Source organism: Hordeum vulgare, chromosome 4H, assembly GCF_904849725.1.
Source record: "Hordeum vulgare subsp. vulgare chromosome 4H, MorexV3_pseudomolecules_assembly, whole genome shotgun sequence".
Lineage (NCBI taxonomy): Eukaryota > Viridiplantae > Streptophyta > Magnoliopsida > Poales > Poaceae > Hordeum > Hordeum vulgare.
The window spans coordinates 398,958,379-398,969,637 of NC_058521.1; the positions used below are offsets into that span (position 1 = coordinate 398,958,379).

An 11,259-nucleotide genomic window follows, 5' to 3' on the forward strand; every position below is an offset into this window, starting at 1 on the left:
CCATTTACGTACACATATTGTTGGATGAAGCTCAAGGGGTAATATGTATGGGACCACATGATCTGTTATTAAAAAACTTGTTGGACATCGAATTTGAGACATTGTTGTACTAGACTTATTTGCGTGCTATGCATAAATAGTTTATGCTATTTTCTATTTAAAATTTAATTTTTTATTAATATCAACCAGTTTGTATGAATTTCGTCCGCTAAACCGAAATCTGACTTAAAATATATGCTGACAATGTTGGGTAGCCGGCTTTGATATTTTTATCCACTGAAATATACCGAAGCAAATTTATGGGTCAGAGTTGTGCCCTAAGCAACTATTAAATACAATTCAGGTGAAGAATCTCCCCGCGAAAAGAAAAGAAAAGAAAAGAACAAGAATCGCAATAGTGCTTATAAGCATGTAAAAATATGTCGTATGTCTATTTAATTGCTAATCATACATGCTCTACAATCCACAAAGAGTACTACTACTAGCTTTTACTGATTACTGATCCAATAACTCTAGTGTAGACCGAATGCTTGGTTCATATTCCTTTTCTGTCGTTTATGTGAAGCTGCAATGCATTTCCAGCGGCGGCAGTATCCTGCAGTCTCTCGTCCCCGCCACACAAATCAAAAGGAAGGAGCCGAGCCTTTCCCGGCCGGGGCAGCGAGTCTTGTGAGACACACGTCCTGGACGCACGAATCGAGAGCGTTGACAGCAAACTTTGTCCGCGGCCGGCAGGTCACTGTCAGTGTCTCAGCTACTTAGTACTAGCATCACCATCGTCGGCGCGTGTGAACTGCAATAGGCAACAGCAGCGTATCGGTCTGAGTGGATGGAGTACAGAGTAACATTTGCTTGGTGGAAGTGAAGTGGAACGGAACCACTGAGGGATAGAGGCCTCAGAAGAGCGTCCTGATGTAGAGCACCATCCACCCGGCGACAGAGAAGACGGCGCACACGTACATCCAGAAGAGCACCGCCGCCGACTCCTCCCCGCACCCGCGCAGATTAGCGACGGCCCCTGGTCGAAACCAACGTACAGAGCTTCGTTACTCGTGCATGCATGCATCCACGCGTGGTGGTTTAATTTAATTTGGTCGAGTTCGGTCGGGGACATGAACTGTTGTACCGGAGAGCACCGAGGTGGGCATGGAGTGCTGCAGGAGGAGGACGAACTTGAACATGGTGTCGCCCCTGGGGATGAACCCCAGCCTGTCCGCCAGGGCGACCACGCACATCCCCGCCGGTGGTACCAACACCAGCCGCCCGAAGATGATCGCCGCCGTAGTCCTCAGTCCCAGCTTCTTGCTGCCCGGACCTGGTCCTGCATCGATTCCATCCACATACATCAACAACATATATACTCCTAGTATACGCACTTTTCTCAGGCATATCCTGTAGTAGTAATCTCATTCACGTTCGCTGATAATTGAGGTTACATGCATGCATGTAGGAGCTAACCATCGACGAGATTGCCTCCGAGCGCGAGCAAGATGCATGGGATCATTGCCCCCCTGCAGGAAGGCAGCAGACCATATCGTGTTACCATGTGCTCTGTAAGGCACACTACGAGATTTGTGTATACTGCAACTGCCATATGAAACTGTACCCAAGAATGATGCAAGCATCAGTAAGGAAGAATAGCGGGGCGTCGTTAGTGAGCACGAAGTGCTTCAGGGATGGCGTTGCTCCAATGGAAATCCCCAATGCCTGACCAAACATGTTACATTGAATCACAACGTGTGAGCAGAATCAAACGAGCATTGTATACGTTGTCTGTCTCAAGATGGAAGGAATTATTACTCACCGAGGCAATCACTGGAGGTTGAAACACTCGCTTCAGCTTAAATTTCTCAACAAAGATGTGCAGAATTGCTAGTGCCTGTCCAGTTTACAGGGCAGGTTTCAGAAAACAATTCATCAACATTTCAGAAGAACATGTTGCGACAGAACTTGGGAAGAAAAAAAGCCATCTTACTTTTGAGCACTTGGGTGCTTGTTCAGATACACGCGGGGTTAGCAGGGGAATTTGTTCAGGTGCAGCAGCCATAGCCGGGGGAGGGGGCTTCTCCACTCTGCTTCCATCGAAGGTTTCACCAGGCGGCGGCGCGAGCATCTGAAACACGTAGCTGTACAAGATAATCGCCCCGACCTGGCAACCAAGGACATATGAGATCACAACTCACAACTCACAAGAGATGAAACAGAAACATATGTTTTACCCATTGCCCAAAAGAGACGTAGGCGTTGCCGTCCTGCTTGCATTTCTCAGGGTCGCCAAACGGGTTCGATGAGTCTCGACAGAGGGCGGCGATCAGGACGAGAGGCATGTTTCCATTGTTACCTGCATGGATGCACCCATCACCAGCTCAGGACCCACGTACCAAACCATGGATCCATGCTGAATTGCTGGCAGAATGCGGCTTGCCTATGGCGATGTGGACAACGGTGAACTTGAAATATGGGCGTGGCGGCCGTACAATCAACGCGACGAGAAGGCCTACTAGAGAACCAGAAACCGTCCCCAGAACAATATTTACAGGAATGTACCACCTGCAGCATTTGAGGTCCATTCTTGTTCAGTGTTTCTAGGGAGGAAAATCTATAAGAAGTATCCACATTTCAGAGTATTCCAATTCGACCTACTAGCATTTTTCTTGTTAATTACAGCTAGAACCTACTGATACTTACCAGTCTAACAGTTTCTGCACTGTAATTGCTCGTCCAAGCTGAGTGAATATAAGGCATGGAAGTAGTAGGGAAAACACTAGCTGGAAACAGCAACCGGATATACAATTAAAACATGAAAGAATATATATATATATGAGAATGTCAGGAGCAGTAGGTAGCGACACAACTGTACTATGAGAATTTCAGGCCACAGACGCAATGAGTTCGTACCTACAGATATTATTCACATGAATCAATATAAGGGCATCTCCAACACCGATCCTCAAACCTTCCGCAATCGCCCGGATCACATTGTCTGGACCGCAAAAGTCATCCAACACGATCCTGTATCGGCCAGCGACGCGATCCGGACGTGTTTTCTTTCATAAACCAAAGACAAATGTGGAAGGTTTTACGAAAGTGTGGACATGCAAAACCTCGCTCTCTACCTCCTCGCCCACTCAAAAGAAAGGCCGAGACCGCGCTTTTGTAGCATCCCGTACTATTTTCGCGCCAAAATCTTCCACTCTTTTCTTCCATTCCTAACCATTCTTCATCCAATTCCCAATCTTTTCTCCCATCCCATCCTTCCTTCCGCCGCCGATGCATGAGACCGTCGGAGAACCCGTCGGAGATGGAGCCGGTGGAGGTTGCTGGAATTTAATCATTTTTAGCCCAGCCCAATGAGCATTTTTAGAATTCCTAATAAATTCTAGAGGCCCACTTAGCCCATTCGTGCAAGGCAAGAGGTGAAACCAAAGTTTAGTCCCACATTGCTAGTTTGATAGGAGTTGGACCTCCTTATAAGGGAGTATGTTTCCACACATGTATGAGCATGAGAACAAGAGAGAAATCCCACTACTGTTGCTGCTCTTTTTGTTTGAATTACTGCCGCAACTTCTTGTTCTAGATATGTTCCGTTCCTACTAACCACTTTAGTTGCTACTTGCATACTTTCTTTATGATTGCATGACTTGGATGATAATTGCTATGGTCATCATGATTTATTTACCTTTTCTATTAGTAGGCAATTTACCCCAAGTTGCTATTGTCATCATGATTTATGGAAATCACATGGTAAATCGCTAATATTTCCAACAATCCAAAAACTTTATTTTAGGCAATTTACCACAAGTTGTTTTGCTGCTTCCATGAGGCCTCCTATGTTTGAGGGTGTGCACCGCAAGTTGGGACAGTAGGGCTCTGAAACCCCGTCTCTTTGAGTCCTGTACGAGAGAAGGGCGATAAGGTTTTTGGGGAGCGCTCAGCGCAACTACCGGCTTCTTCAGACATGGACGCTAACGACCACTTCCCGGACGACGACTTCTTCCCCGACGTCAACAACCTCTTCGACAACATGGCCAATGACAACGTCAACGCCAATCCCACTGCTACTGCTGCTACTCACTACGTGCTTGTGTTTTTCTTGTTTAAGTTATTGCCGCAACTTCTTGTTCTAGATATGTTCCGTTCCTACTCACCACTTGAGTTGCTACTTGCATACTTTCTGTATGATTGCATGACTTGCCTAATAATTGCTATGGTCATCATGATTTATTTAATTTTTTTGCTAGTAAAATCACATGGTAAATCACTCATATTTCCAACAATCCAAAAACCTTATTTTAGGTAATTTACCCCAAGTGTTTTTGCTGCTTCCATCAGGCCTCCTATGTTTGAGGGTGTGCACTATAAGAGGTGGCGTGTGAGAGCTCTTGTATGGTTTCAAACCATGAGCTGCTATGACGTCACTCTTGGCAAACCTGAAGGAAATCTTGATCCTCACCAGGAACTCGCTTTTCAGAAAACTGATACCTTATTTAGGGCTGCTCTCTTGAGTGTTCTTGGTGAGAACATCGTTTATGCCTATGCATCAATAGACAATGGAAAAGGTATGTGGAGCGCACTCGAGGCCAAGTTTGGAGTCTCGGACGCTGGCACTGAGTTGTATATCATGGAACAATTCTACGACTACATGATGACCGATGAGCGCTCCATGGTTGAGCAAGCTCACGAGATACAATCATTTGCTAGAGAACTTGAGCACTTCAACTGTATGTTACCTGAGAAGTTTGTTGCCGTAGGTATTATCGCTAAGCTTCCTTCCTTGTGGAGGAACTTTGCTACCTCTGAAGCATAAGAGGCAGGAGTTTTCCATTCCGGATCTCATTGGTACTCTTGATGTGGAAGAAATGGCAAGAGCAAAATACATACGTGCTCAAGGTATGGAGGGAGGTTCTAGTGCCAATCTGGTGCAGAAGAAAAACTTGCAGCCCCACAAGTTCAAGAACAAGGGCAAGTTTGATGGTAAGGGAAAGTTTGATGGGAAGAACAAGGCTTCACAGCACACCGACTTCAAGAAGAAGACTCACAAGAAGATAGGTGTTTGTCATGTCTCCGGAGATCGTGATCATTGGGCGCCTAGTTGCCCTAACCGTTAGGACAAGCGTCAACGTGGGAAAGGCGACAAGATCGCCAATGTTATCATTGGTGACGCTGAGATGCAGGATGTTGGGTATGGTATACTTCCCACTATTCTCTCAGTATGTCGTTCTCCTGATTGGTTGATTGACACGGGTGCCAACATGCATGTATGCGGTGATATTTCCATGTTTTCTTCATATCAGGCCGTAGGGAATACTTCTGTCCTGATGTGAAAAGGTTCAAGTGCTTATTTTCGTGGTGTTGGCACAGTCGTTCTGAAGTTTACTTCGGGAAAGATCGTGCAGCTGAAGAACGTGCATTATGTCCCCTGCGTGAATAAAAATCTTGTTAGCGGATATCTTCTATGTATAGATTGCTGCGAGCTTGTCTTTGAGTCCAATAAATTTGTAATATCCAAGTATGGAACTTTCGGTGGTAAAGGTTATGAGTTAGGACGCTTGTTCAGACTATCCTTGTCAGATGTTTGTAATAAAGTTGTTAATCATGTTTGCAATAATAGTGAATCAAATGTATGGCATTCACGTCTCTGTCATGTTACTTTTGGTTGTATGACGCGGCTAGCCAAGTTGAACTTAATCCCCAACTTCACTGTTGTCAAGGGATCTAAGTGTCAAGTTTGTGTGCAAGCTAAGAAACCTCGTAAGTCTCATACAACTTCGGAAACTAGAAATCTTGCTCCATTAGAACTCATACATTCAAAACTTGGTGAAATGAATGGTGTTTTGACCAAAGGTGTAAAGATATATTTATGGAGTTAATCGATGACTCCACTAGATATTGCCATGTGTATGTTTTAAAATAGAAAGATGAGGCTTTGAATTTCTTCATGATCTATAAAGCTGAAGTTGAAAACCAGCTTGATCGAAAAATCAAGAGGCTTAGGTCCGATCATGGTGGAGAGTATTTTTCCAATGAATTTGATTCTTTTTGTGCGGAACATGGTATAATCCATGAGAAGACGCCTCCCTATTCACCTCAGTGAAATGGGGTAGCTGAAAGAAAGAATCGTACTCTAACTGATTTGATTAATGCCATGTCAAACAGATCGGGCCTCTCCAAGGCATGGTTGGGGGAGGCAATATTGACTGCATGTCATGTCCTAAACCGAGTTCCCACAAAGAACAAAGAGATAACTGCATTCGAGGAATGGGAGAAGAAAAGGTTAAAAATCTCTTACCTACGAACTTGGGGCTGCTTGGCAAAAGTCAATATACCAATTCCAAAGAAGAGAAATCTTGGACCAAAGACAGTGGATTGTGTTTTTCCGGGGTATGCTTTGCATAGCATTGGTTATATATTCTTGATTATAAAATATGAGGTATCTCACATGCATGTTGGTACAATCATGCAGTCGAATGATGCGACTTTCTTCGAAGATATATTTCCCATGAAGGATATTGGTAGCTCAACAAATCAGGAGATGCCTAGTTCATCGAGTCAAGATTTAGTTGCACCTTTTGAACTGACTATTGCAACACAACATCTTGAAGATCCCGTGGAGAACAACAATGAGACTCCTAAAAGGAGAAAGAGGCAGCGGACTACAAAGTCCTTTGGTGATGATTTTATTGTATATCTCATAGATGACACTCCTAGTTCTATTTCAGAGGCTTATGCATCTGAAGATGCTGACTACTCGAAGGAAGCGATCCGTAGTGAGATCGATTCCATCCTGGCAAATGAAACTTGGGAGATAACTGATCGGCCTTATGGGTGCAAACCTATAGGGCGCAAATGGGTATTCAAGAAGAAGCTTAGGCCTGATTGTACTATTGAGAAGTACAAGGCACGACTCTTTGCCAAGGGTTATACCCAAAAGGAAGGTGAAGACTTCTTTGATACTTACTCACTTGTGGCTCGACTAACCACTATTCGAGTACTACTTTCTGAGGAACTTATAAAAGAGAGGTCGCTCCTCTCCAGAGAAACACACGAGAACACCATCTTCCTCACTCCAACGAGTTCCAACCTCTGAGCTACTCCTAGGTTATTCCCCTTCCCAGCTTACGGCGTGCACCGCAAGGTTTTTGGGGAGCGCTCAGCGCGACTACTGGCTTCTTCAGCGATGGATGCCGCCGACCACTTCCCGGACGACGACTTCTTCCTCGACGTCAACAACCTCTTCGACAACATGGCCAATGACAACGTCAACACCAATCCCACTGCTGAAGCTGCTACTCAGTACATGCTTGTGTTCTTCTTGTTTGAGTTACTGCCACAACTTCTTGTTCTAGTCTCTGTTCTAGATGTCTTCCATTCCTACTCACCACTTTAGTTGCTACTTGCATACTTTATGTATGATTGCATGACATGCCTGATAATTGCTATGGTCATCATGATTTATTTACTTTTTCTGTTAGTAAAATCACATGGTAAATCGCTCATATTTCCAGCAGAGGTGCTGGAGAATCTGAGCATCACGCATGCCTGGAAGATCAACTCGGCGACGCGGCAAACTCGTTGCGCCAAAGTGAAGGCCGCAAAGGAGGAAAATCTCAAGAAGCAGTTGGCCGCCAGTGTACAGAAGCCATCGTGGCCGGAGCCTTACAAGCCTCCATGCTACTATGCCACCAAGAAGCTCGGAACCCCTGCCGGTATGGTGCCTTACATCGTCAACATTAACTCGGCTCTGCTCTTCTTGAGTATTCTTCGCCACAACTTGTCTAGTACGGACAGGGCGCGGAGGAGATGGGTGCACTCACACTATTCTCAACAATGCTTAGAGCGAGGGATCCGACCTATGGCGCGGACATGAAGATGCTCGACATCACCCACGACAGAGGCGAGGGAGGAGAAAGGGGTTAACCTAGTTTGGCAAATACCAATAGCAGCAATCCTACACCCAGACGACCAAGTTGTAGTCCTACACCCAGACTGTTGATGAAACACAACAACAACAACACTGGGCCTCCTGAGGGGGAGGAGGAGGAGGACGGCGACCACGATGATCCGGATGATAAAACCGGCGATCCAAAAAAGAAGGGTAAATGAGAAAGCTTCAACATGCAGGAGGACGAGCTGTTGTGCGATGCATGGTTGGCCACTAGCATTGATCCGATCCATGGCACGGAGCAAAAGGGCACAACATGTGCTTCCATGAGTACAAGCATTTTGCGCCCTACTCCGACGCACTCATCTGCAACCGTGAAAGGAAGTCCCTCCACCATCGATGGTACACCATCCAAGAGGCTGTGTCCAAGTATTACAGACACTTTAAGCATCTCATCACATGGTGGCCTAATGGTGCATAAATCACCGAGCAAGTAAGTTGATCACTAGCCGAATATGTTTTAGTTTTTCTAATCACTAGCCGAATATGTATTATTTTGTTGCCCACTAGACGGATATTCATTGTCGACATTTTTTCGTTTTGTAGCATACTCGTGCTTGTGTGGTGTACAAGAAGTTGGAGAAGAAGTCCTTCACCGTCATGCATTGTTGGTTGAAGTTGAATGTGCAACCGAAGTGGAACCCTTTCATTTCCAAGACTGCTGCCCAAGCTAACTGAGAAGAAACGGTGACCCTACAGACCCAACCCAAGAACCGTCAAAGAAAGGTAAAAGAAATTTACAGGGGAAGAAGTGGAAGGAGGAGAGGGCAAAGTGAGAAGGTGCGGCGGCCAAGCTGACGAAGAGGTTCGAGTACACCTTGACGAAGAAGGAGGAGGCATGCATGAGGTGCTCGGACATCAAGGAGGCGAAGAAGATGGAGAGGTTCAAACTATTAATGGAGGCGACTGACAAGAAGGTCAAACTCGAAGAGAGGAGGACCATAACCGAAGAGATGAAGGTGGCACTCGAGGAAAAGAGGATGAAGATCGCCGCCAATGCGAAGCACCCCAAGATGTTGACCTTAAATGTCGACTCTTTGAATGTCGACGCTAGAATGATCGTGCAATCCATCCTCTACCAGATGTTGCATCGGCAGAAAGACAAGTTGATGGCGACGGACTATGAGGACGTGACGAAGGGGGACGTGTACGCGGAGGCTGCCTAGGCGGCGACGACAACACCTCCTTAATCGGAGAGCAGATGGCTGGAATTACCTGTCCGAGAGGGCAGAAATGCATGGACCGCGGGATTGATGTTTTTTTGATTCAGGCATGTAAAAACCTATGCATATATGTCTCTTTTTTATTGCGATCCGATGCTGATGTGATCCGGCGCGATGTGTGAATCGAAATACATTTGAATTTGAATTTGCTAGCGTGTGTGTGTGTGTGTGTATATATATATATATATATATATATATATATATATATATATATATATATATATATATATAGGGAAAATACATCCTACGACCGGGTGTAGTTACACCCACGTCTCATATACTACCTTATGGTAGTATATATACCACCCTATCATTTTTAGTATGTTTATATACTATATTTAAGATAATCCAAAGTGAGTTATCAAAAAAAAGTAAGGGGGCCATAGTTTTTATTAGATTTATGAAATACATACTCCCTCCGTCCCAAAATAAGTGTCTCAACTTTGTACTAGCTCTAGTATAAAATTGTACTAAGCTTGAGACAGTTATTTTGGGACGGAGGGAGTACATATTTATACTAAAAAAGAGTATGTTTAAAATATGGTACATACTACCTAAAAAGTAGTATATATACTACCAAAACTTTGTTATATACTACATACTACGCGTGCATATACTCCGATATGATACATACTACCTAAAACATACGGAATAAAAGTGAGGGTAACTACACCCGTACGTAACATATATATAAAAGTGGGGGTAAAAAATAGGATTGGATAATGGCCTTCCGCATCGGTGTCCGTGGATTGGTCCCCTATCTGCAACGAATGCGGGAGAAAATTTAAGGGTTATCGTTGGAAATGCCATGAGATGTATATGTACTCCCTTTATTTTTAAATATAAGTTTTTTTTAAGATTTCAATACAAACTACATTTTAAACGAATGAATAAATCTATATTTTAAAATATGTTTATATATATTTATATGTAGCCGATATTAAAATATCTAAAAAACATTTTTATTTAAAAACGGAAGGAGTAATACATAGGGCCCTTTATCCTCCTTGAAAAACAGATAAACGTATTTGGTCTGCCCATGCATAATTTTGTGTTCGGTTTTGCTAAACACATCCAGATGTGACATAAATATTGTATATCTAAACCCTATATCATTGATTTTACGGAAGGATTCGTGTGATTTTTTTATGCTTAATTTAATCATTTAAATCTATAATAGCCATGTCACATCTAGATATGGTCTAGACACATCCTTTTTTGTGTTACGTATAGATTTTCGGAGCCATTGATAGTTGTCTATTGAGAATAATTTGAGATGACCATTTTCTGAAAGACTAGACGCGCGTGGATGGAATCTGCTCACCCCGTTGAGAAGCTTGCGGCCGTTGGCGTCGAGGATGCCGATGTACCTGGTGGCCATGAGGAAGCCCATGAAGCACAATGTGAACACCTTGGCGATCGGAAGCACCGCAAACTTCATCGATGTCAGGATCGACTCCCCGGTGCCGCCGCTCAGCACCGCCTCCATCAGCGACGTCTCCATCATGTGTGTACCACCACGTCGACGGTGAATCGGCAGCGAGATAACCAAGAGCAATGCAAGAACGCATGCATGCGCGCAATTGGTCAGACGCCCGAGTCTAATTATCTCCCGTTTCTTCGGCGGCCGTGCTTCTCTGGATCTCGATCGGTGAATTTGGGAGTGCGCGGCTGTTGGTGGTCCGATGCGCCCGGGCGCTGCGAGCGGAGCGGAGCGGAGTAGAGCGCCAACGTGTGACAGGTCGTTGAATGCCCATGCCTCGCGGCCTTGCACTAACTTTGGGGCACCACTACAAAACAAAAAAAAACTTTGGGGGCACAATCCTAACTGTAAGATAGATCGAAGTCTAAAAAAATGAGTCTAATTTTTTTGCCTAATCGTAAGATATGCTGGTAGGTCTTGATAAATGCAGTGATATCATATAGATTCCTCCGTATGTATGATATCATGGGGTTATATTTCAAAATATCACATGGTAAAATGGATTGACATCTGCCTCCCTAAGGAGTGTGGCGGGCTTGGGATCATGGCGTTCCGTCGGATGAAAGTCGCCTTCATGCTTATATGGGTCTGACGGATCATCTGCAATGACG

The 11,259-nt window shown here is 44.5% G+C and overlaps 1 protein-coding gene across 1 annotated transcript; it reads right to left on the reverse strand.

Moving 5' to 3' along the window:
- Positions 1 to 473: 473 nt before the first annotated feature.
- LOC123450561 (protein PIN-LIKES 6-like) lies at positions 474 to 10,672 on the reverse strand. The gene is made up of 10 exons (XM_045127739.1): positions 10,490 to 10,672; positions 2,689 to 2,768; positions 2,426 to 2,550; positions 2,220 to 2,341; positions 1,976 to 2,149; positions 1,805 to 1,879; positions 1,607 to 1,707; positions 1,459 to 1,511; positions 1,127 to 1,321; positions 474 to 1,018 (listed from the first exon to the last, which is right to left on the reverse strand). Exons 1-10 carry the CDS (start codon positions 10,670 to 10,672, stop codon positions 897 to 899), a joined length of 1,230 nt encoding a protein of 409 aa, XP_044983674.1. The 3' UTR covers positions 474 to 896.
- Positions 10,673 to 11,259: the final 587 nt, after the last annotated feature.